Consider the following 27,662-nt stretch of genomic DNA (forward strand, 5'->3'; position numbering starts at 1 on the left):
GTATATACACATTGTCTGTATATGTGTATATATATTAATTATATATGGATCACTTATATATACTGTCGATATGTGTGTTTTAGATCACATTATATATACACACACCAAAATACATCATAGTCTTCATCAGATTCTCAAAGAGGTGCATGACCTACTAATTTAAGTATCCTTTTTCCCCCCTGAGGAGGATTTGTCCTGAGCTAACATCTGTGGCCAATCTTCCTGGTTTTTTTGTATGTGAGCTGCTGGAACAGCATGGTCACTGACAGATGAGTAGTGTAGGTCCGTGCCCAGGAAGTGAACCTGGGCCGCCAGAGCGGAGCACATCAAACTTAACCACTAGGCCAATGGGGCTGGCCCTAATTTAAGGGTCTTAGTCAAAGACTAGAAGTCCACAAAAATACCATTCTCAAAAATCTCTCACATCCATAATGACAAAGGCAAAGTAAATCATTTGGGAATAAATAATCCAAATTACAAATTAAATTAAACCTGTCCTATTAAAAGAACAGAGTACTAAAAAGTGGCTTAAAAATCATTAGAGGATTGTTTCCATGTGTTAATTGAGTATTGTTCCCACGTGTTAATTACCCAATGTGTTATGGATAATAAAGATAAGTAAATATAGGACCTCACCATAAGAAAAACGGAAAACACTGTTCTGCCCATATTTTAAACTGTGATTCATTTGTGCTTAGAATGCACATATAGCTCTGAAAACTACCTCACAAAAATGACTAAGGGAAGTGCATACAGTTTATATGGATTTTAGAAAAAAATCAGGAGCAGAGAAAGTTCAGATAGCTTTGTGATTATAAGGACAGAGTGAGCATCACTTACAGATAAGATTAAAAAGAGTAAACCTCTACAAAATCTACAAAATCAAGAATAGCATGATAAGAATAAATATAGACTTATTCACTAAGTTCCAAAATAATTTAAGAGGGAACCACTCAAGACTTTAATGTGGGAAATTTAGAAAAAGTAAAAGAAAAAAGATCCACACAAAGAATAATACATTTATAGAACTTACCATCCCAAGAGACAGTATTGGAAGGAAAAGTAAATGGAATACGAAATTGTTCAGACAAAAGTTCTCCCTCATTTCCCCCCACATAGAGCCTTCACAACACATTCCTCAAGCTGCCGGCCCAGAGTACGCTTGGATGGAAATATGGATTTGACTCGATAAAGGGTATCCCAATAGCTGTCTCTCTATTTTCATTTCAGCTCTTCTCCAGGACTGACAAATTTCAACAGTGGCAAATCAAGTCTTCATTCACTGACTTACTCACTATAGGGTAAGGCAAGACAAAACCTCAAAGTGCAGATGTCTAACACAAAAAACCAAAATGACCACAATTCAGGTACCTAGAATCTAAGGTAGGATGGACTTGGGAAGAGAAAGTACTGGAAACAGTGAGTTATCAAGATCACAGCATTTATACCACAAATGTAACTGTTTCATTGATCATCAAAGAAAGAACACTAAAGAAAAATAAGAGAAAGTCAATACTTACACTGTTTGAGCACTGGAAATGAACAAGCTTAATCAGTTAGAAATTAAATTGAAAGGAAAGATCTCTCACTAGCTATAGTTGGAACAAAATTAGAGCTTATGACAGAAAATTAACCAAATTAATCCCAGGACTATAATGCAAAAGCCAAGTAGAAGGACCAGAAAACAGAGCAGCGATACATAAAAATGAGAGACACATACACAATAAAGAGAAAAAAGGAATGAGATTATAAAAAGAAAAGATGTTCCTATGAGAGAAGAGAGAAGGCTATAAAAACCGCCTAAGGCAGTAAGAGGTTGCCTACTCATCTGTATTGGCTTACTCTTTAAAATAACATTCAAACAAGTCAAGCAAGCACAATTTCTTCTTATTGACATCTCAGAATTACTTAAAATCGTAGTAACAACCATTTAACTTTTAAAATCATTTCAACTACCACTCACTAATTCACCAAATTATGTTGCTTTCACTAAAAAGACAACACAGTAGAAAGCTTTCTAAAGAAACTAACTGCTGCTCCATTTTTGACAAATATTTTTAAAAGCTACACGCATCACACTTACCTGTCCTGTGTAGACTGAACAGCCCACAAGTAACAGCAATTACAAGGATCATTCTCAGGTTCTTGAAAAGTAACAGCATATACAGGAACTCTCCCACCTTCCAATTGTGTGTAGTATCTACAACGGGCACAAAAAGTAGTAAATTTCGTATTTTTAAGTTATAATTTCATGAAGAAGAAGGAGCCCCATCTAAGAATCTGAGTTAGAGCAGCTACTGTTCATATGATCATCTTATCTTCAAAAACGCACAGGGTCCAAGATAACAAGACAACAGGCACGGCAGCCACCTTGCAGGCAGAACTGGGAAGAGTTCACATTACTAAAGTGCGTGCATATATGTATGTATGAACTGAACTAGTCCTTCCAGCCATATAAAGGTATGCCACAATGTACTGCTCCCCAGCGAGAGGCATCCTAGAAAGAGAAAATACTGCTACAACACTCCATTTCTGCTCCTTAGGTGTAGAGTCAGCTTCTCCATTACTACGACAGAATGAGTTAGAATCTTGAGTTCCTATACACCCCTTAAAAAGCATAAGCAGGCAAGTTGGGATGACAGCGCTACAGAAAACACTGCAGACACCAAATTCTCCAGGTACTTCTTTAGGCGCAATTCAAAGACACGAGCTGATAAAAAGACATCAGCAAAGACAGTTGAGATGAACTTCCCATAGGGAACTCCTAGGCAATAGCATCGTCACTTCATCACTGGTACTCTGCAGAAAAATCTGACTTTGAGGAAATGCTAGGACACTATTTACTTAAGGCGCTTGTAAAAATCTACTTTAATATTATCAAAGAACCCAAGAGTAAGCAATAGGCTGGTTTGAGATGAGGGAATCTTCTCGTTATTTTCCATCTCTCTCTTTTTTCTTTCACTTCAAATTTGGCAAACATTTATTACCAAACTCAGCCAAGTAGGTATCAATTTGTTGGCAGGACTAATATAGTAGAAAGTTTGGAAGGATGACTATTTTGTTGACTCATTTGCAAGATAAATTACTCAAAAAAAAATTCCAATATGCCTTCAAAAAAATGAAGAAATAAATATTAAATTGACAACTTAAAAGACAAATAGGCATCTACTTAACTCAACAGATTAAATTAAAAGTCTGTAATGCCTATTTGCTACCTCTCTCAATAAAGGGTTAATTCCTCAGCAGTTTTAACACTATAAATACTAATGAAAAGAATCAATATAATTATATTAGAAGGAAGCTTCTGACAACATAAAAATTTTAAAACACAGTATTTTATAACTTTGATTTTATTTTTTTGTTTTGAGGAAGATTAGCCCTGAGCTAACTACTGCCAATGCTCCCCTTTTTGCTGAGGAAGATTGGCCCTGAGCTAACATCCATGCCCATCTTCCTCTATTCTATATGTGGGACGCCTACCACAGCACGGCTTTTCCTAAGTGGTGCCATGTCCACACCCGGGATCCGAACCAGCGAACCCTGGGCCGCTGAGAAGCGGAATGTGCACACTTAGCCACTGTGCCACCAGGCTGGCCCCAATATAACTTTGATTTTAAAAAAGTCTTTTTTTCCCATCAACTGAGAAATACCACTGAACTACTACTTACAAATACGGCTATGAGAAAAAGTACTTCTAAAAGAATTTATACCATACAAACATGTACAGTCATGCACTGTATAATGACGTTTCAGCCAATGATGGACTGCATATACAATGGTGGTCCCATAAGAGTATAATGGAGCTGAAAAACTCCTATGGCCTAGCGACACAGCTATAATAATGTTGTAGGTTTTCATGAAGAAAGAGGCAAGTTATGGTGCATTATCTGTTTATAAGGGAATCTATGAGAAAAAAAAAAGAAGCAAACCACCACTGACAAATTTCTGAAGAGTGACATCTCCTCCAGAAGAGCCTCTGGCAGGTCCTTCAGGAGGCATTCCAGAAGGCACTGCTATCATAGGAGGTGACAGCTCCATGCATGTTACTGCCCCTGAAGACCTTCCAGTGGGACACGACGTGGATGTGAAACATAGTGATACTTATGATCCTGAGGGCTGTGTAGACCTGGGCCAATATGTGCGTTTATGTTTTAGTTTTTAACAAAAAGTTTTATAAGTTAAAAAAATTAAAAATTTTAAAAATAGAAAAAAGCTTATAGAATAAGGATATAAAGAAAGAAAATATTTTTGTAAGGCGATACAATGTATTTGCGTTTTAACTAAACGTCAAAAAAATTTAAAGGTTATATGGTAAAAAAGGTACAGGAAGCTAAGGTTGATTTATTATTGAAGAAAGAAAATTTTTTAAAATAAATTTAGCCTAAGAGTACAGTGTTCTTCAAGTTTACAGTAGTGACAGTGATGTCCTACGCCTTCACATTCACTCACCTGTCAGATCAACTGCCAGTCCTGCAAGCCCTATTCATAAGTGCCCAATCAGGTGTACCATTTTTTAAATCTTTTATACTGCATTTTTACTGTGCCCTTCTATGCTTAAATACACAAATACTTAGCATTGTGTTACAATGGCCTACATATTCAGCACAGTAACATGCTGTCAGGTTTGCAGTCCAGGAGCAATAGGCTATAACATCTAGGTTTCTGTAAGTACACTCTATGATGTTTGTACAGCAAAATTGCCTAATGATGAATTTCTCAAAACACACTGCCATTGTTAAACAATGCATGAAAGTAGTTTATCTTTATAGAGTCATGCTTCACTAGCAAATAGAACACCATAATAACCGAAATTCCTTTTAAATATATACTGAAATAATCAACCTAAATTCATGTGCTAAGTCATTCCATTACTATATCAAGTGATCATTTAATGCAATGAAAAACTACTCACACTCAATCATTAATCCATCCTTTTTCTCTTTATGCTAATTTTTAAAGATTAATAATTGAGTATAAGTTATATTCAGGAAAAAACTACCAATAACCAAGTAAGAGAAAAAATTACACTTACTCTCTTTTCATGCTTTTCATATTCCAAAGTGCTAGATAGCCATCAGAAAAACCTATAGCAAGCTGATTTGTCCTGTTTATGTAACTAAGAGTTGAAACGGCTGTTCCTGATGGGTTCAATAATTGGAAACACAGGTGGCGTCCTTCTCGCATCACACTTTCTCTGAAGTGTGGTACTTCAGCTGGGATACCAGTTACAACTTCAAGGTCTAAAAAAATAAGACAAGTAAGGTTAACAAGCTATAAACAGCACAAAAGCAAATGTACTACCCATTATTCAAGCCACAACTGAAGACTACTGGGGTCAATTAAAATAAGATTAGTGATAACAAAGCATGCTGAACTAAAAAATAGCCACCCATATCTATTTAAATCCTATAATTTTCAAAATAATTTGTGTAATTTTAAAAAAACTCACACGACGTATCCAATATTATCTAAAGTAGATTCTTTTTCAAAAAAGCACTAAACAATTTCCTTAATCACAAAGCTGACATTTCTTTATTCAAATTTAGAACCACCTATCTATTCCCCCTGGAAAAATCCAGGTCTGGGGCAGAAAAAGATAAGCCTAGCACATGCTGTGCCAGAAATCTAGGAAGCTACCAAAGTCTAAAATGGATGTGTCAGACTATATGAAGGGGCTCTCATTAGCAAAAGCAGAAAATTTTCCACACCAAAAAATAATGAAAGTGAATGAAACACATTAAGATGTAAAAACCTCATGAGTTCCTGCCTCCTCATCTACAAAAGACCTCATTGAACCACTGGAAGTAACTGGGTACCAGCTTTATCCTGCCCTTTCTGTACAAATTCCATTTCAGAGTAAACATACAGCTCTAGTTAATGAGAACATTCTTCTTTACACTAAAAGAACTTGAAAATAATCATTTTTGCAGCCCCTAATGAAATAAGCTTTAGGCAACAATCTCAGTGGATAAAACAATTTAAAGTAGGGCTTTTCAACCTTGGCTCTCCATTGACACGTTAGGTCAGATAATTCTTTGCTGTCGGGGGCGCTGTCTTGTGCATTGTAGGATGTTAAGCAGCATCCCTGGCCTGTATCTACTAGATGCCAGGAGCAACTTTTGATAGTAACAATAAAAAATGTCTCCAGACATTACCAAAAATCCCCTAGAGGGCGAAAGTCACTCCCAGCTGAGAACCACTGGTACAAAGGCTGATGGGAAACAAAAAAGAAAGGATCATGCTATCATCACCTGAATCCACTGATCGCTAAATGTAAAATAAGACACCATGTGCGTCCTAATATGATACATGAAATATCCAATATGATACTTCTGAAGTAGCCTTGCCAAATGTTGAATCTGAATCTAACCAGAGCAAATTTACATTTGCAGAAAATACAAAATGTAAATGACACCACATGAAAACACACAGATAATTTCAAAATGTGGGGCATTCTACAAGATAACTAACCTCTTCAGCAAGCCAGTGGGCACTAAAAGAAGAGAGGCTAGATAGGGAGGACTGCTCTACATTCAAGGAAACATGAGACCTAACTGTCAAGTCTAACGTGTGGACCTTGTTTGGATCCTGATTCAAACAATCCAAATGCAAAAAGATGCTTTAGAGACAATCACAGCAATGCGATCACAGACTACTTACTAGATTATACGAAAGAATTATTATTAGTGTTGTTAAGAGTGGTAAAGGCATCATGATTATGTAGTAAAATAACCATTATTTGCTTTAAATTAACGTAGACAAAAAGAAGGGGGAAAAGGGAAACAGAAATGAAAAAAAACCTATGCATATATGGTAAATTTGAAAACTAACGAATTTAGGTGATGAGTATGTGGGAATTCTTATATTATCCTATCTACTTGAAGATGCCTGAAATCTTTAAAGAAAAAGAAAAATAGCGGCCAGCCCCGTGGCCAAGTGGTTAAGTTTGCGCACTCCACTTTGGAGGCCCAGGGTTTGCCACTTTGGATCCTGGGTGCAGACCTAGCACCGCTCATCAGGCCATGCTGTGGCAGCGTCCCACATAGAAGAACTAGAGTGACCCACAGCTAGAATATACAACTATGCACTGGGGCTTTGGGGAGGAAAAAAGAGGAAGACTGGCAACAGATGTTAGCTCAGGGCCAATCTTCCTGACCAAAATGAACATATTTTAAAAAAAGAAAAATATTCACACCTGTATACTGGTGTAACCATTGTGAAAGAGCAGATTCCCTCAATGCTATCAGAAGGGGGGAAAAAACCTTATCACATTGCACTTGAAGAGTTACCCTCCTAATCCATTCTGCTTCTGAGGATATTTTTTCATAGAATAGCAAGTCATTAAATTTTGCCAAAATAAATAGTTCATACAATGGAATACTGTAAACTTTTTCAAAAGACTAAGGTAGACTCTATATGTACTTACGTGGAAAGATGTAATACCATTAAGTTTGGAAAAATTACAAAATAGTATTTATAGTATGATAAATGTTAGGAACGTCATTTTCTATGTTATGTGTATTTCAGTGAAGTCTAAATAGTTGTAATCACAAATTACTTTCATAAGCAAAAAAATAAATTCTGCATTAAACCCCAAAATTCAGTTTTTTGTGGACTACAGAATTCAATGGCTTCAAAATTCTCATAATTGAGAAATGGTTCTGATCTCTGATCACAATCCAGTTTCCTTATAAAATCATCCTTGTGCTGAATTCAAGTATTGATTGTTGACTTCTGATACAAATGATTTTTTGGATTGCGGTAACATCAGTTTATCACATTACACAAATTTCAGGTGCACATCATTGTATTTCGACTTCTGTATAGACTACATCATGTTCACCACCAAAAGTCTAGTTTCCACCATACAAATGTCACCCTTTACCCCTTTCACACTCCCCCATGCCCTGAAATAAAGGATATTTTGACTCTACTACTTTGATCTGAAGAGAGTTTTAATTATGAATACAAGCATTTTCATTAGCCTTACACCTCACCTATAATGATAGCATCTACAAAATGTACTCTGGAACAAAACTCCATCAAGACTATTTAATTCCTTTATCAATTTTTTATAAAGAGTACTTAAACAGTTTCTTATATTCTACAAACTCACTTTTAGTTTATTTTTGCTAATCAATTTTTTTCATTTAAACTTTATGCAGGATTTTATTCATCAATCAGGTCTTTATACATATCAAATTTTAAGGTGTAGTTTTTATCACTATGAGGATTTTTTTTTCTTAAGTGCATGTGTGGCCGTTGTTTCTGTCAAATCAGTTTTTCAGGTCATATTTTGCAGATTTAAATTTTGTTCAGATGATTTGGTTCTTTGGTCAATTTCTAGTCAAACATAATTTTTACCACTTGTAGTTTTAATCTGTTTTATTACATACTGACAATTTTTATTAGCTATGCTCATTATTATAAATTGGGATAAAATACTGATCATTTCTATCTACTTCTTAGCTGATTCATAAATGAACAGATCTGCGCTAATATTACAAGACTACTTTAAAAATCAAGAAGGCCCTCAAGGTCAAATGGTCCTTTCCTGAAACTTTAAAAGTACTACACATTTTTTAAAGTTTTTATGTTAGCTCTCCTCTCTACATAAACCAATCAAATGAGAGTCCCATAAATTAAAAAACCAAAAAGAACTGAAAGCACTTAATAAAGAGTAGATTTATAAATATAAGCATTTGAATTACAGGGAAAAAATTGTCTCTCTTCACTTTTTAGAAATTTAACTAGCATTAGTTCTATTTTAGGATATCATTTTGTGAGGGAAAACTTTCAACTACTCTATTTCCTATGACATTACTTTATTTCTGTCTTGGTCTTACCAAAGGAACATAAACAGCATGCCAAAGATACTACATCAGATCCTACAAAGCAGGATAGTTTTACTGTTTGACAAGGATCAAGATTTTATACCTTTAGCCTTTCTTCTGGCTCTTACTTAATAAGAGATATTATTCAAGTGTATATCTGGAAACAAAGAAATCAACATCCCTCTCTCTTTCAAGACCTAATTCAGTACATAAACACTTCATCAACAAAATAGAATATCCCATGTAAAAAGTATCCACAGTACTCAAAACGATAAAATAGGTCTAAACAACAAAAGAAACAAAGATATGTAAATAAGCTTCTATATAAGAGTTTTTGACTATGTTTAAAAATCAATCCATTGCACCAGAACATTCAGGTGCTGAATTTCTGGTTTCAAGCAAAGAATGACCAATTACCTGAGGCCTCCACTTCATTCTGACTGCAGGACAAGTCATCCAAACACAGGTCAATAAGAAGGATCTGTCCAACATCAGTTACCACAGCTGCCACACCAAAAAGCCATCGCAAACTTGGGTGCAAATGCTGAGTGCTTGCACTGGCTCCTCCATGGTTAATTATAGGTTCAATAGCTGTCACCTAGAAAGCGAAATATATGATTTGCTTTTCTTATACAAAGTGAGAAAATACAATTAAAAACACAACAAACAAATTCTGAGGTTAAAGCAGTTATTAGTTATAAACATTTTAGTTATAAAACATATAAACGTGTTAGTTATAACATGATTAAATATTTATGATAAAAATTATAATAAAATTATAAAACATTTAGATTTTTATAAATTATAAAGATTTAGTACACAATACAATTATAATACAGTTGTAAAAGTTATAAACTTATTTAAGATTTAAACATTTTCTAATATAGAATCAAATCTACACTTGATACTTGCGAATCTGAATAACATAATGAAATCTTCAGACACAAGAGAAGTTCTACCATTATTTCAATACATAAAAAATCAGTTGAAATAATAATTGATATTATTGAAAATTTACTATATGTCAGGCATTGTGCTAATTTGTTCATTTAATGTCCACGATAACCCCAATACTGGACTATACATCATTATACCTGTTTAAAAATGAAACATTATGAGACTTAGAAAGTTTAACTGAGTTATTCAAGTCACACGATCATTACGTGCAAAACTCAAGCCTGGATTTTTCTCACTTTAAAGCTCTTAACCAGCTACTATGTGATTACATAGCCTCTTCTCTTAAGGAAGAGTAAAAATACATCATTCCAGAAAAATTTGCTGATTACTCTTTTCAAAAAAAGTCCTGGGGCCAGCCCGGTGGCACAGCGGTTAAGTTCGCATGTTCCACTTCAGTGGCCCGGGGCTCGCCAGTCCGGATCCTAGTTGTGGACATGGCACCGCTTAGCAAGCCATACTGTGGTAGGCATCCCACATATAAAGGGGAGGAAGATGGGCACGGATGTTAGTTAGCTCAGGGCCAGTCTTCCTCAGCAAAAAGAGGAGGATTGGCAGTAGATACTAGCTCAGGGCTAATCTTCCTCAAAAAAAAAAAAAAAAAAAAAGTCCTGTTTATGCCTTAAAGCCTGAAGAGGTCTGACCTTCTTTAAATGGGCTGTATTTTAAGGGGAATTCACACAAAGTTTTGGCAGTGACTGGATCACTGACATTTAACAAGGATTGAAATTATTTGAAGAAAATCATACTGTAGCTACATTGCAGAGTTATATTTTTCCCCCTTCATCTCATGGATCAAATTTTAGCTTTTTTTTTTTTTTGGCTGGGAAAGATTTGCCCTGAGCTAACATCTGTTGTCAATCTTCCTCCCTTCTTTTCCCCCATCCCCAAAGCCCCAGTACACAGTTGTATATGGTTGTAAGTCCTTCTAGTTCTTCTATGTGAGCTGCTGCCACAGCATGGCTACTGACAGACAAGCAGTGTGGTTCTGTGCCCAGCAACCCTGTCTGCTGAAGCAGAGCACATGGACCTTTAACCACTAGGTCATCAAGGCTAGCTCTCATGGGTCAAATTTTAAATATCGGTAACTAATAGTCCATATTTTATTTTACATTTAGTTTTCCTTGTTTCCCATTAATTCACAAAAATTAATTAGGTATGATATATGATAATCAAGTATTTGATGATTTCTACTATAATATTGATGAACGTCCTAGAAAGAAAAGAGGAAATTTGTTATCAATGGTTTATGAGCTAAGATTAAAGTTTGTTTCAGGCTATAATTTACTATTAGAGACAAATGCCTGGCTCTGTCTATAAAAGCTTGGTTCTGTCTATATTTCATGAGTACACAAAACATTCCATAGTGTTTCTAATTCTGAAAGCTATAATTTCATGGATTGTCTTCCTTTTCTAAATTACAGTAATAATGTCTACAAATACATATTCTCTTCAATTGCCCCAGGGAGGGCTAAGGAATATGTTTGCATTCCTCATACAAACATTATATGAAGTAAATGACAATGCTATCTTAATTAATTTTAAAATAAGGCAGTTAAAAGCAAACAGATTTAAGAAGGGATATGGTGCCTTAGCCAGAAAATTCATAGTTAACTGAACTTCTTTTGAAGGTATCTATCACTACTCTTCCAACCTCTTCCTTCTCTTATAGTCCCTCTCCCTTGTGATAGCAACCATCCACACAACTGATGAACCCGGAACTCAGCTAACTCTTGTTCCTTCTCAATTATTCTTATACAAATGATCAACAAGTCCTGTCCATGTTACCTTCTGAATATATTTTGAATCTGTCCCATCCTCTCCATTTCTGCTGCCATTTCCTTGGTTCAGTTCATCATTATTTATCCGAACTATCCCAATCCAAGAAGCTTTTTACACCAGAGTTCTGCTTTAAACTTAAAATGATTTCACCATAGACTTTAAGAGGAGGACTCTAATCGCAAATAAAGCCATTCACAATCTCAACCCTCACCATTTCTGGCCCCCACTTCCTCCTTCCTCTCTTCCCCAGCCATTCTAAAAAGCCTAGTTTCCCAAATGTTCCATACTCTGTGATTTTTTACAGGCTGGTCTCTGCCTGAAATGTCCAACGTTTTTGAGTACAAATTATCCAGGTGTTCTCCATGGTCCAAGTGCTTGAATTTATCAAAGTACTTATTATATTTATGCTATAATCTTATTATCTGTCTTCTCCCACTAAACTGCTTTTTGACAGCATGGATTAAATTCAATTCACCTATTTATCCCTAAAATCTAACAAATAACTTGATCTATAGTGAGCACTCAATAAAGTGCTAAATTAATTCTGCCTTTACAAACATCATCACTGGCAAAAGTACACATAAGATATCAGGCTATCAACTACTTCAGACCCTCACATTAGCCCACTGGGTCAGTTTCTTCAACTGTAAAAACATATTATTTTGTCATTAAGCTCTCTTTTAACTTTAAAAATTTTCTATCACTATATACATTACATATATGTGCATATATATTTTTGTATATATCACACTACTCTTCCATGATTTTATATTTATGTGTGTCTATATGTTTGTAAGTATACACATTTTTCTCACCATGTATGAAAGAGCAGTAATAAACCTGCTGAAGAAACAACCTGAATTCAAAGTACTTCTACAATTACTAGTGGATAAGATATCTGGCATGTAAAAGGCATAGATATATTAGAACAAATGATAATTACAAATGAGTCCACTACTTAAATATATTATTCAAATCTTAAACAATAATGAAGACATGTTTTCCACATTGCTCCAAGGATATAAGTCTAAAAAGAGAAAAAACAGAGAAGACAAAAAATACCACGGTAATGAATACAATATTTTTATAAACTTTATGTCCTCATAAAATACAACTGGAAATAAGAACAAGACTCAGATGATACTTTTCATATAAAAGAATATTGTGACACTATACGTCATCACAATTTTTACTTTGCAATTTTCTAACTAAGAATAAAAGCTACATTTTAAATGTTACATTTCTTGGATAATATTTTTCACCTCTTTTTTATTTTGAACTTTTTAATAAAAAATAAGACTTCTATAAAAGTAAACTAATTAGAAATGTATAGCTCAATGAATTCTCACAAAGCGAACAGAACCATGTAACCAACAGGGGTTCCGTTTGAAAGCAGAATACCCACATATCTTCAACAGTACCTACCCTTCCAGGAAGAACAACTGCTTTAACCACTCTTGATGTACCAAGGTCATAAAGACAGAGGACACTCCCTTCTGCATCTTCCAATCCGATCAACAATCCAGTTCTCTTCTGCCAAGAGAATTCTTTGACAGCTAAGACTATAGGAGACTGTCCATCCGCTCCACTGAATCTGTATGCAGACAATCGCTCTCCTGTTAGAGAGTTTACCACCTCAAGTTGTGGACCACAAGCCAAGCAAGCAAGTCCGTTTTTCCCTACAAGAAAAAAAAAAACCAAAAACGTTGCTTATGATAATATTGTATGTACACAACGAAACTAAATAGCAGTTAGCTCTTTTACATACACGATACACGGATCACTACTCATCAACTTTATATATTATCTCCAAATTGAAATTTAACCATTTATAGAACAGAATGGTCCTCAAATTAGTAAAATAACTTGAACAATTACTACTGCAGCAATAATAAAGTAACCATTCAGTAAAGCTGCCATGCTATGTGCCTAAACACAGCATCTCATTTACTCCTTGTCCCACTGCAATACAGAGATAAGGCAACTAAACTTTCACATAGTTAAATAACTCATTTGAGGCTGCACAGCTACAAATACCAGAGCCAAAAGTGGATCCCAAGTCTGTCTAACTCCAAAACTCACACTTTCACTATATTATACCTTAAGAGTTAAACTAGGTACTATGGGAATTACACAATATAACACATGATTCTATCCCCGAAGAGTTCAAAACTAACTGAGAAGATAAGACACAACTAGTATAACAATAGGAAACACCAGGAGTCCTTCTTGGCCCCTTGCTCATCATGTTTGGATTTTATTCGGCATGCAACGTAAAGTAACTGGAGGCTAGTTTTAAGCAGGACAGTGACAATCTGATTCATATTTTTAAATGTCACTCCAGCTGTTAAGCAGAGAATGGACAATAAGGGAGGAGCACAGAGTAGAAGCAGGGAATGATACCCTCTGCTTGGTTAGCGGCCATGAAGTGGACTGACTGGAGATTCATCTTAGAGGCAGAATTAAAGAGATTTGCTTGCTGATGAATAAGATATGGAGAAGTGAGTAAAACAGAAGAATGAAGAACAGACCCTGCATTTTCCCTTGAGCCACCAGATGAATTGTGGTAACTTTTACTACTATATTTGTGATGCCTATCATGCACCCAAGTAGATAGTTGGATATACTCGATATAGCTGAGGGAGGCTATACAGGTCAAGGAAACAGCATGGCACAGATGGGGACCCAGAATGCATGGGGTCAAAGCTTGTTTTTGCAACTCACTGTGTAGCTGGGATCAAGTTACTCATCCTATTTGATTCTCAGCTACACAGAACAGTGTCTACTTAGAAAAGTCTAATACTTACCTCAATGAAAAGTTGTTACAGTGCCTGATAAGTACTGTTACTACTTTTAATATTCAGGAGAACAGCACTGTAAATAGTCAAAAGACTGATACATGTTTTGCTGTCTTTTTGCTAGGAAGAACAGCTGTGAATTTCATTTTCAGACAAGTCTTCTGCAGTATCTTTCACTAGACTGAAATCTGTAATTTAATGGCTCCTTAGGTATGTTATTCTGCTGTATTATATAACCTAAACTATATATTAAGATCTTGTTCAGATTAATGGAATTAAGAAAAAGACTTTCTGAATATTTTGTATCACCCAGGGCCCTACAATCAGATTTTCCTACTCATTAGACCGTTTAGGTTCTAATCCAAGCTCATAACTAATAACACTTACTGATTTAAAAGGAAAACCAGCTGTATATTATTTCTACTTTCCAAATGTAGATCCTCAATATTACAAGACATAAAACATATGGTATTTTAAAATGAACTATAACCACCCCCAGAGAGTCAGTGAAAATGTGTCCCGGAGTATGCAGATATTATATACGTAGCTATAGATGTTATATATTTACATAAGACTATTGTAACCACATTTTTTTTTCTTCCACATAAAGAAACTCCAATATATGCTTATTATTATTTATCTTACAAATCAATCAAATCAGTAAGTTTTCACCAACATTTTACCTGCAGCAAATTTTCCACGAAGCACAGCTTCTAATCTTATTTCCTCCTCTCCAAGGGCTTGAACAGTCACTTCTGGAAACTGCAGAAGAGCACTCGTCACTTGTGCTGTTAAGTCTCGCATGCTTCCACTGTAAATATTTGTAAAAGGTAACATTATTATGACATATTTATACTATAATACACTTGATTATCTCTAGCCAGACAAAAAAAAAGGCACCACACAAAAGTAAATAAACTAAAACTAAAATCTGACTACAAAATACATATTATCTGCTTCTGGGTCTGAGGAATTCTCTCCTAAGAAAATACTTCCCAAACAGCCTTAGGAGAGTAAAGATTCATTAAGGCAGATGTTCTAAGCATATACACGATTTCCTAAATTCTCTGAAAACTGGTTCAATGCAATTAATCTTATGGCCTGACCTACTCTCAAAGAACACTTCACACACAAACAGGAAAAACAGATATATTTTAGAAAAACTACTACTACAGTAAAAGGGAAGAAAGTCCATGAAAAAAGTCCAAAACCAAAGTAACCTCAGGAATTGAGTTTGGCACATGTCTTTAATTGCATAGGGAAAAAAATCTAGAATTATCTTTCATTTCTAACATATAGAAGACTAGATTCTCTGAATGACCCTCCCACTGTAAACAAACAAAAATGATGGTTAAAATATAAAAGTATCTTTTTGAATGATTACTGAGTTGGCAAAGCCAAAAGAGAAGACAGTAGGAATTTTGCAAGACAGTAAGCTGGCCTGGGTCTTGAGGGTTAGCTCCCAAACGCACTCCTGATGATTGGACCTTGTTGGGAGCACTCTGAGGTCCACAGAGGCAGAAGATAAACCTTAGGGCTAACAGAGCCCACTGAACTCCCTAGAGCTGGATCAGCGTAAAGCTGAGTGAGAGAAGCACGCACTGTGCAGGACAGGCAGCAATAGAGCTGTTCATTTTGACCATGGCTCCAAGGCTCCACTCAGAAAAAGAAAATTCCCCTTCACAAATTAGTGGCCATAATTCAGACTATGTTACCTGAAAATACTCAGGTGAAGAATTGAGAAAATGAACTCAGTCAAAGTAATATAGCAAGGATATCATGATCAATAGTCAGCAGAATCAGTCTATCGGACTTCAGATATTGAAATGATCAGAGAACAGAAAATAAGCATGTTTAATATGTTTAAAGACAGCAAAGATTTAGCTTGCTAATGAGGAGGAAACGAAAAATTATAATGAAAAATGGTCAAGTAGATTTGAAAAAAAAATAATGGAACTTCTGGAGTTAAAAATGAAACAAGCAAAATTCAGAACTTAATGGAGCAATGAGAATGTTGCAGCTACATACAACATGGACATACATCAGAATACAGCAGTAAACAATAAAAGTAGCACAAAATACATGCAGAATAATTACAGTTATAAAGTTAAAAAGACTGCATAATAAAACAAAATATTGCCTAAGGATACAAATATATGTAGCAAAACTAAGAATAAAACAAGGAAATAATAAACACAAAATGCACAACAGTAGTTACCTTTCAGAGAAGGAAAAGGAACTGGAATGGAGTGCATCATGATTCCTTACAAATATTCTTTTGTACCCACTCCACAAACAATTCTTTTGTACTCACTTAACAGACAACAAAAACAAACTCAAAAGGTAAGTAAAACAGTAGACTAGAAAGAGAAAGAGAGCCCCAAAACTTATCCAGAATCTAACACAGAGAGACAAAGAGATGAGTAGTTAAAAGTTATAGACAATAGAGAAGATCCAACATATTTATTCAGAATCCTCCCCCAAAATATAACACTAATAGTAAGGAAGAGGCAACATTCTAAAAGATACTTCCCAGACTTATAGAGATACACCAATTCTCTGAAATCGGGAAGACCTGTGAATTCTAGGTAAAATAAATAAAAAGAAATGACTTTTCAACAACAACAGTGGAAGCCAGAAGTCTGGAATATCTTCAGAATTCTAAGCAAAAATACTTGTCAACATAGAATTATATACCAGTGAAATTTCCTTAAGAACAAACATGAAACATTTTTAGACAAATATAAACTGATTTTACCCCAAACAGACCCTCCCTTAAAGGGAATTCTAAAGGATTACAGGTAGAAGGGAGCTTCAGGTAGAAGAGTGATCAGATAGAAGGTCTGAGATACAGAAAGAATGGTGTGCCAAAGTACTGGTAAATAAATGGAGAATCTAAAATATGGCTACATAACAACAACGATAATAATGCTTAATGTATGAAATTCGTTCCTAGTCCTTTTATTGTCTGAAAGAATAAAGATACACTCGTTTACTTTAGACTTTCTTACATACCCATGTTGAAAATATATACAAGAAGAGGCATATACAAGAATGCTCTTAATAACCAAATATTAAAAATAACCAAACAAGAGAAAGAAGCAGAATTTACTTTATCAGATACTAAAAACATACTGTTACATTATAATAATTAAAACAATGTGATATAAGGCTAGTAATGGATAAACAGATCAATGAAACAGATAATCTAGTCAGAGAACCACCAAAACTCAGTAGATGATAAAAAGCATATTTCAAATCAGAAAGGAGCTATGGACTATTCAACTAACACTATTGGTACAATTTGCCACTCCTTTCTAGGAAAGAAGTTACACACATTACCTACGCACATACTACACATTCCTCCCCTAATATCTAGACAATGAATAAAAGTATATGTGTGTGTACATACATATCATGAAGCAATACAGAAGAAAGAAGATAAATTCAGGAAAATTAAGAGAATGCTAATCTCTTTCAGTTTGGAGAGAAGTAAACTGAAGGGTTGAATGGATAACCCTAGAAAAACTCCAGGAAAATTCCAGGTGTAGCAAGCCTCCAACTCCATATTACACCACAGGACCTCAGCCGAGGGCCATCTTCCAGGGCAATGCACTGCCTTCTTGGGAGAAAGGCATTAAAGTTCAAAGGAGTCTCCCTGGCAGGAGAGCGATGCCAGGTACAAGGTTCCCCAGGAGGGGCTACGCTCAGTTGTAACACTCAGCCCAAGCCACTCTCAGGGAAGAAAATCAATACTAACAAAATCAAACCTGTGGTAAAACAATAGTATAACAGCCACTCTTAAAAGATCCCTTTCTTAAAAACAAAACAAAAAAACCCATTTTTATAAAGAAATAACTGTCACATTAGAAGAATTATCAGAGGGCCAGCCCAGGTTCGGTTCTGGGTGCAGACCTACACCACCCCTCTGTCAGGCACCATGCTGCAGTGGCGGCTCACATACAAGAAGCAGAACTTACAACTAGGATATACAAGCACGCACTGGGGCTCTGGGGAGGGGTAAAGGAAAAGAGAAAGACAGCAACAGATACCAGTTCAGGGCAAATCTTTCCCTGCAAAAGAAGTAATAATATATATTCCTTAAAAAAAAATATCATACGTTTAATAATTCCTGTCCTTTAATTTCAGTTTATTTTTCTTATAAAATTAATTTTCAAAAGAAAATCACATTTATAGTTTAGTCTATTTCATAAAATTAGCCTCTGTATGAATTCTTCTATCTGTATATCTGCACACAGAGATGTCTGAAATATTAAAAAAACTTTAGCACTGTTTACTTTCGTGTGACCCAAATTTGGGGTGATTTATTCCCTTTTTTTACGCTTTTCAGTATGGCTTAGATTTTAAAAACATTTTTAATTTTTATAAAATCAGTAATAATTACCTAAAGAATTTTTTAAAAACAGAACAAAATCTAAAATAAAAAAACTTTGAAAACACAGGAGATATTTATGTAATCTTAGGATGGGAAGAAGGTGCAAATCAACCTAATATTCACTAACAATCAAGAAAATGCCATGTTAAATCATGATACATTTTTGCCAATCACTGTTGAAGGGAAACACACGTGCATAAACACTCCTGTGGGACCATAAACCTTAACAGCCTTTTTGGAGGATAATTTGCCAGATTATAATTATACATGAACAAATCTTTTGACCTAGCAATTCTAGAACTTTATCTCCTGTAGGCAAAAGACTTACATCCTCTCTCTCTCTTATTCAGGTCATTTGGAGAAAGAAATCCCTGTCACTCCATGACTTCAAATATTGTATGACAGTAACACCACAATTCCTTCCAAAACAACACACAGCACTAATCATTCTCCATCTGGAGGCTCTCAAGACACCTCAAACTCGACATTTCCAAAATGAAACAATCTTTCTCCTTCCTGTCTACAAATCTGGCCCTTTCGTTCTATTTCCTCTCTTGGTTAATAATTCTATCGCCTACCCAGAAACTTTGAGGACTTAGCTAAAACAATGATTGTTCAAGAAACTTTCCTTGGATCGCTAGCTTTCCCCTCACTCCCCCATATCTGGGTTAAGTTCCAATTCTCCTACTCATTCCTGATGAACTTGGTACTTCCCCTTTCATGCATGGCACTTACACTGTACAACTGCCTCTCTGTATCCCCAAGATTGAGAGTTCTTAGGGAACAAATATGTACCTTACTTATCATTTTAATCCCAGTAGTTTCCACCCTGTGGAGGGGGCACAAAACTCTGGCTGAAGACATGAATAAATGGTTTCCTTTTCCATTTCCTCCCCTGATCACGCAATACAAGTGGGCACCAAAAACTGCCCATTTTACCAAAAAAAAATTCTGCATTCTAGTCAATCATTTCCATTCCCAATGACGCAGCCTTTGCCAAATGCCTGATCTCTAACTAGAACAAAGGTCTTCTGATCTCCAGTTTCTGGTTCTTTGTCATTCTTATTCTTTATACCCAAATCTATAATTGGCAAGTACTTAGGTACCCTCCCAAAAATTTATGTGAAAAAAATAAATTTGAAAAGGTCACTCAATAAGTTAACAAAACATGAGTTTTAATTTTCTGTTTAGGCTATAGATGCTATTTTCTAGATGAAAATCTGATCAACTGCCTCAAAAAACTTATCATTATTACTACTAATTTAAAAAACTGTAAAAGTTATGTTTGAGATCTCCCTCCCATTAAAAGTAGATCCAAAAGTATAATCTAAAATAAAGTACTCAGATTATAATTACTGTAATATACGGTCAATGGAAAGTAATGACCATTAGCCTCCAATACAAAAACCTCATAATTATCTAAGGGTCCTAAACTCAAGCTTTAGATGCCAAAAGCATTCTATTTACAGAAATTGGTCATATCCCTCTCCTCCTAAGTATCTTAGAACCAAAGAAATTTTTAGACAAATTTAGGCAGGCAAGGCCACAATCACATTGAAATTACATTGTTTTCCCCTCTGATGGTCTTCTATAGCCTTGATAAAACCAGCGTAATGGTAAACTGAAGCTTACAGCAGTTTTCCCATTAAACTTAAGACCAAACTCATTTCTCCAGAGCTAAAATCTTCAGAATTCTATGTGGCAGCTTTTCCCAAAGTGTATTCTGTGGAGTACTCATGGACATTAAGCAAAAACAGTTTCATGATCACTGCAACTCAATCCAGATTACCCCAACAGAATTTTTAAAACATCTCCTCCACAAGGTGATTCTAAAGCTCATGTGAAAAAATAATGCACAATAAAAAATTTTCAAGTGAAATATAATAAATGTTCTATTTCTTAGGCTGGATGTACTTTTTGTTATGCTGTTTTTAACATAAAACAAAGATGACGTATGATGTGGAGTACGGGCTCAGTCACAGTATTTAAAAAGAGAACTGTAATTTCCACTCCAGATATACCCTCCCACCTAAAAACAGAGAAAAAATATATGAAACAAGGTGTTTAGACACTGGACAACAAGGAGGCACAGGACAGTGGAAAGGAAAGGAAAACAAGATGACCTCTAGGACTGCCCCAGCTTACTGTGTACAGTCCAGGATACAGAGCAGGGAGGGGAAACCCAAATAGAGCCCAAGGGTCTCCTTGAGTTGAGGAGACAGAGTTGAGAATGCCACAAAGCCAAAGGTAGCTAGAATTCACAGGACACAACAGTGCAGTAGAAAAGGCCATACAAAGAGCTCCAGAGATCTTCAGTGGGTTTCCCTGAATCTTCATATGATCAGCGTAAGCATGTAAGGAAACTACCAGAGGCCAAGAATGAATCACTGAAAAAGTAGGAGAAATAATTCCCAGAGGGTACACAGGGCCAGGAACAGCTGCAGAGTGGAGAAACTTCCTAACACATGGGGCACTTAGATTACTCAAAAAGGTACTGATTACTTCAACAGCAGGGAGAAGAATCAGCCCTGGTCTAAAAGCTCCTCTAGTTCTGTCTAAATAACCTCAAAAAGCAAGCCTCAAAAGAATCAAACTGCTTCCCAGTAACTTAGCTGCATCCCAAAACAAAGCTCAAGGATATGTAAAGGGATGCAAAAATATTCAGTACTCAAGAAAGTAAAATTCTACGTCTGATACCCAATCAGAACTTGTCAAGCATGCAAAAAAGTAAAAAAAAATGACCCTTAATAAGGGGGAAAACCCAACCAATAGAAATAGACTTGGAAATGGCACGGAAGTTAGAATTACTAGATGAGGACATTAAATCAGTTATTCTAGATATAATCCCTATGAAGATAGAGGAAAGTATGAGCATGTTAAGGAAAGATTTGAAAGATGTAAAAAAGACAAAATCAAACTTCCAGAGATGAGAAATACATTGGATGAGACTAACAGATTAGACACAGAAAGTATTAATGAATTTAAACGCCCACAAAGAAACTATCTAAAATCAAGCACAAAGAGAAAAAAGGCTAGGGCAGGGAGGGAAAGAAGAGAGCCTCAGTGAGGTATGGGATAACCTCGTGCCCTAACATGTGTAACAGGAATCTCCAAAAGGAGAGGACAGAAATATTCAAAAAGCTAATGGCCAAATTTAAGGAAAACTATAAACCCACAAATCCAAAAAGGTTAGTAAACTTCAAGCAGTAGAAACATGAAGAAACTCTACCAAAATACATCATACTCAAGGGACAAAGAGAAAACCTTAAAAGTGGCACAGTCACAGAGGAACAATATAAGAATGACAGGAGACTTCTCACTGAAAACAATGCAAGCTGGAAGACAATGCAACAACATATTTTTAAGTTCTGAAAGGAAGAAAAGCTGTCAACCTATAATTCTACACCCACTGAAAATATTTTTTAAACAAAGGCAAAATGAAGACCTTTCAGACACACAAGAGCTGAAAAAACAATCACCAGCAGATGTGCACTAGAAGGAATGTTAAAGGAATTCCTTCAGGCAGAAGGAAAACAATAACCAGAGGGAAATCTGGATCTACACAAAAAAATACAGACTACGAAAAATGGTAAATATATACTTTTTTTCTTATTGTTAGTCTCTTTAAAAGACAAGTGTCTATTTGAAGCAAAAATGATACCAATATATTGAGTTTATAACATATTTACAAGTAGAACAAATGACAATAGCACAAAGGCCTAGAGAAATGGAAGCATACCATTACAACGCTCTTACTCTATACATTAAATGCCGTAATGTTGTCTGAAGACAGTAATAATTTAAAGATGCACACGGTAAGCCTTAGAACAACCACTAAAAAACACACACACAGATATAGTTAATAAGCCAATGAAAGAGATAAAATGTCGTAATAAAGTTAATCCAAAAGATGGTATAAAAAGGAGGAAAAAGAACAAATGGGACAAATGAAAAAAGGGGAAGACGGTAAATTTAAACCTAACCACATTACATCAATAATCACATTAACGACATGACTTTAACATTCCAATTAAAAAGCAGAGACTGTCAGATTGGATAAAAAAAAAGCAAGACCAAGTTTAAACAAAAAGATTAGATAGATTGGAAGTAAAATAATGGAAGATATACAATGCTAATACTAATCAAAAAAAGCTCGAGCAGCTATGTTAACATCAAAATAGAATTCGGAGCAAAGAATATTACCAGGGATAAAGAAGGTAATTTCATAATGATAAAGGGGTCAATTCACCAAATAAACATTAACAATCCTGAACATTTATGTATCAAATAACAGAGCTTCAAAATATATGAAGCAAAATCTAAGAGAACTGAAAGGAGAAACACACAAACCCACAATTGTAATTGGAGAGTTCAACACTTCTCTCTTCATAACTGATAGAGCTAGACAGAAAAGCAGTAAGGATGAAGACAACCTAAACACAATCGGCTAACTTGACCTAATTGATATTTATAGAACATTCTACCCAAGAACAAGACTACACATTCTTCCAAATGCACACAGATGACTTACCAAGATAGACCATATTCTGAGCCATAAAAGAAGTCTCAAATTTAACAGGATTCAAATCATACAAACTATGTCCTCTGATTACACTGAAATTAAATGAGACATCAGTAACAGAAAAACATCTGGAAAATTTAGAAATATTTGGACTCTAAATAACACTTCTAAAGGACCCATGGATCAAAGAAGAGATCAAAAGTGAAATGAGTATTTCGAACTGAATGAAAATGAAAAGATGACATACCAGAATTTGTGTGATGTGGCTTAAGAAGTGCTCAGAGGGAAATTAATAGCACTAAACACCTGTAAAATCTCCTATCAATAACCTAAGCTTCTACCTTAAGAAACCAGAAGAGCAAATTAAACCCAGCATGAGCAGAAGAAAGGAACAGAAGTGCTAAAATTAATGAAATAGAGAAAAAAAGAAAAACTAAAGAAAAAAAAATCAATGAAATCAAAAGGTAGTTCTCTGAGAAGATCAAAAAATACTGTATAGACATAGAGAAGCAGATCAATGAAAGCAAGAGACCAGAAACTGAACTATTTCACTTATGACAAAGGTAACATTTCAAATCATTGTGAAAATTACAAACTTTTAATAACGTCCTGAGACAATTTAGCTGTCCCTTCTGGAAAAAAAAAAAAAAAAGACCTCCTCCTCAGTATGATACAGAAATGGTAAACTACAGATGAATAAAAGATCTAAGGGCACACCCTCAAAAAAAAGAGTGGTGGGAAGAGGAAGCTATAATCTATGAAGCCACTTCTATGTACTAGGCAGTAATCAGACTTTAAATCTTCAGGTAAAACTGACACCGTATCAGTCCTATGGTTTCAGGTACTCCACCACATCTTTATGTCACTGGTACCCTCATTCTGAGAAGCACGCGACATAAACTTTTTTCTTTCTTTTTTTTGAGGAAAATTGGCCCTGAGCTAACATCTGTACCCATCTTCCTCCATTTTACACGTGGGACACCTGCCACAGCATGGCTTCATAAGTGATGCACAGGTCCATGCCCAGGATCAGAACCAGCAAACTCCAGGCCACCAAAGCAGAGCGTGTGAACTTACCTGCTATGCCACTGGGCAGGCACCCAAACCTTACTTTTTTTACATTATTTTATTGAGGTCATATTGGCTTATAACATTGTGTAAATTTCAGTGTACAATAATTTCATTATTATATTCCAGTTTCTGTACAGACTGAATTGTGTTCAGGACCAACAGTCTAGTTTTTATCCGTCACCACACGTGTGTCCCTTTACCCCTTTCACCCTTTTCCCACCCTCTTTCCCTGTAGTAACCATCAATCTGTTCTCCTTATCTATGTGTGTGTTTGCACAGACATCACTTTTTGAGGAAAACACTGCTTCAGTGGCTACCCTCAAAAGATAGTAACCTTGGAGTTGAAAACTGACAAGGAAGTAAAAACTTTCTCTGGGAAAAGAAAAAAGTAATGGTCTGGAAAAAAAAAACTCAAAGGAGAAGAATCATAATCTAACAAGGTAAGAGAGAGCCATTTGACACATTCACTAAATCCCAAAATATGAGAACTTCCAAATCATAAAAGAGAAACTTAAAGTGGGGAAAAACCTTGAAAGACAATTTATACAAATCCACAATTAATCTAAAATAAAAGGAAGTAAAATGTTTTGTGAAACATTTAAAATCTTGAATTTATCAGTGGGTAGGTTATCATTACTACTCTTTATCTTATGCCAAAATAAATTCAACAAATTAACATTTATTGCATTAATCCATCACAAACAGAACTCAGATCTGTATGGACCATGGGCTAAACCATGCTTCTAGGTTTTCAAGTTTAAAACATTCCAAGTACCCCATAGATCTGGTCTATGGCCCAGATATTTCCACAAAAGGTTAACATTGTAACAATGTTAAGTTAGTACTATCCTTAGAAACTTAGAAATTAAATTTAAAGACTACAGAACTTTGAATTGTTTTTTTGTTTTGTTTTGTTTTTAAAGATTGGCACCTGAGCTAACAACTGTTGCCAATCTTTTTTTTTTAATTGCTTTTTCTTCCCAAATCCCTCCAGTACATAGTTGTGTATTTTTAGTTGGGGCTCCTTATAGTTGTGGCATGTGGGATGCCGCCTCAGCATGGCCTGATGAGCTGTGCCATGTCCGCACCCAGGATCCGAACCAGCAAAACCGTGGCTGCCGAAGTGGAGCGCGCGAACTTAACCAATCAGCCACGGGGCCGCCCCAGAACTTTGAATTCTTGAAGCTGCTCAACTTCCTTGGTGATCCTCTTGTCTTACTTCCCACATTCAATGGATAAACAGCTTATTGATTCTAAGTTTATTTCTTAATTCATTCAATACCAAATGCTTACTATATGCTAAAATGCCAGATGCACAAAAATTAAATGCTCAGTCTATAACTTCCTCTCTAACCTCAGTACATCAGCCCCTCCTAAGTGTCCCTTTATCTTCATCTCACCACCTCTCCTTCTCATTAGATGACTCATTAGGGTTAGGATAACAATTATAATTCACTTCCTGGTCCTGAAAATTAATTAGATCTGGCTTCTACAGAGCCAAAGGAAGTTACCCCTTTAGTTCCCTTGGAATGAGAGCAGTATTCTCAAACTTTCCTAATATATTGATGCCTATTTCAAGGGAAAAGGAATTTCTCAAAGCCCTTAGTGTCTGAGAAATACCAAGTTGAAGCACAATCATAGGTTCCGTTCAGAACATAATAAAAGGCACAAACTTGGAATTAGAACTGGCTTTAAGTCCAGGTTCTACTACTTACTAGCACATGTAACACTCTATTTCTATACTCTGTCGTCCTTCTTGTCACACCCAAGCTTGCAGAAAAAGAGAATACCTATCTCTCTGACTCAGCTTACCCTAGTGCCTGGCACAAAGGAGTTCAAAAAAACGCTCAGTGAATGAAAGAAAAAGTTTTTCAAATTTAGAAGTTGGCCTTTGAATCTACAGAACAAAAATTGCTTCAAAAACTTTCAAATCCCAAATTTACTGGGTGAAATTTTTTTTTTTTTTTTTTCAAGATTTTATTTTTTCCTTTTTCTCCCCAAAGCCCCCCGGTACATAGTTGTGCATTCTTCGTTGTGGGTTCTTCTAGTTGTGGCATGTGGGACGCTGCCTCAGCGTGGTCTGATGAGCAGTGCCATGTCCGCGCCCAGGATTCAAACCAACGAAACACTGGGCCGCCTGCAGCGGAGCGCGCGAACCTAACCACTCGGCCACGGGGCCAGCCCCTACTGGGTGAATTTTAACAGTCTAAGCACACTGAGGAGAACTTCTAAAAATTATGAGAAAGAACATGTCATATAAAGACATATATGTTCACAAACACGCATTCAGCAGCTATGTTCAGTATTGTACAAAATTAAGTAAAGTCCCAGCCTACATGACCTGTCAGCATTGACAACCCCTAAAAAGTAATTTACACAGTTTCAACTCCTTCCCAAGGTCTAGACAGGCAGAGCAGAAACACCACAGTGGCTATTAATGAAAACACTGTTCATTTTCTTGATAAAGCACAGAAGGGTTATGTCACTCCTCTTCTCAAAATCCTTCAATGACTCCCTAATGCATATAAAAACCAACAGCTCCAGTCACAGGTAATCGAGGCCCTCCAAAATCTGGCAGACCCAGACTATCTTAACAGCCTTGTCTCCCAAAACCACTTCCTTCATCAGTTTGCCATTGCCTAGCACTTTCATTCTTTTCTTTATGCTGTTCCCTCCTCCATGCCCGTCTGCCAAAGCCCCACCTATCGCTCAAGGACTAGATTCCCAGGATGCTCTGGGTAGATCCATCCTTTCCTATTTAACTTCATCTCTGAGCTTACTCCTTTCCATCTTCAGGTGAGCAATCCTAAATATGATTTTTTAAAATTTATTACTTGTGTTTGCCTGTCTTCCCCACTATACTATGAATTCCTAAAAGGCTAAAGTCGTATCTTATTCCTGTGAACTCCAGAGGGTCACAATGCCTTGCAACTAATAGGTCCTAAACATGTGGTAAACTAGGATAGTAAGATACTAGCAGGGACAAGAATAGAAATATTAAACATAAAATCAACTTTTACAAACTCAATATTCTTAAAATTCAACAAGAAAACAAACAACCCAGTTAAAGAATGGCCAAAGACCTTAATAGACACCTCACTGAAAAAGATATACAGATGGCAAATAATAACATGAAAAGATGCTCCACATCATATGTCCTCAGGGAAATGCAGATTAAAACAACAATACATTACACATCTATTAGCGTGGCCAATATCTAGAACCCTGACAGCACCAAAGGCTGACAAGGATGTGGAGCAACAGGAACTCTCATTCGTTGCTGGTGGGAATGCAAAATGGTGCAG

The 27,662-nt window shown here is 35.8% G+C and overlaps 1 protein-coding gene across 1 annotated transcript in view; it reads right to left on the reverse strand.

The window, feature by feature from the left end:
* AHCTF1 (AT-hook containing transcription factor 1) overlaps positions 1-27,662 on the reverse strand; it is an 87,133-nt gene that overhangs the window by 56,414 nt on the left and 3,057 nt on the right. Inside the window, exons 2-6 of the mRNA XM_046678290.1 lie at positions 15,052-15,179; positions 12,996-13,249; positions 9,252-9,432; positions 5,033-5,240; positions 2,084-2,200 (exon numbers count right to left, since the gene is read on the reverse strand). Coding sequence (XP_046534246.1) covers positions 2,084-2,200; positions 5,033-5,240; positions 9,252-9,432; positions 12,996-13,249; positions 15,052-15,172 — 881 coding nt within the window. The 5' untranslated portion in view covers positions 15,173-15,179. The remainder of the gene's footprint in view (positions 1-2,083; positions 2,201-5,032; positions 5,241-9,251; positions 9,433-12,995; positions 13,250-15,051; positions 15,180-27,662) is intronic.

This window comes from Equus quagga, chromosome 12 (genome assembly GCF_021613505.1).
Source record: "Equus quagga isolate Etosha38 chromosome 12, UCLA_HA_Equagga_1.0, whole genome shotgun sequence".
In the NCBI taxonomy this organism is placed as follows: Eukaryota; Metazoa; Chordata; class Mammalia; order Perissodactyla; family Equidae; genus Equus; species Equus quagga.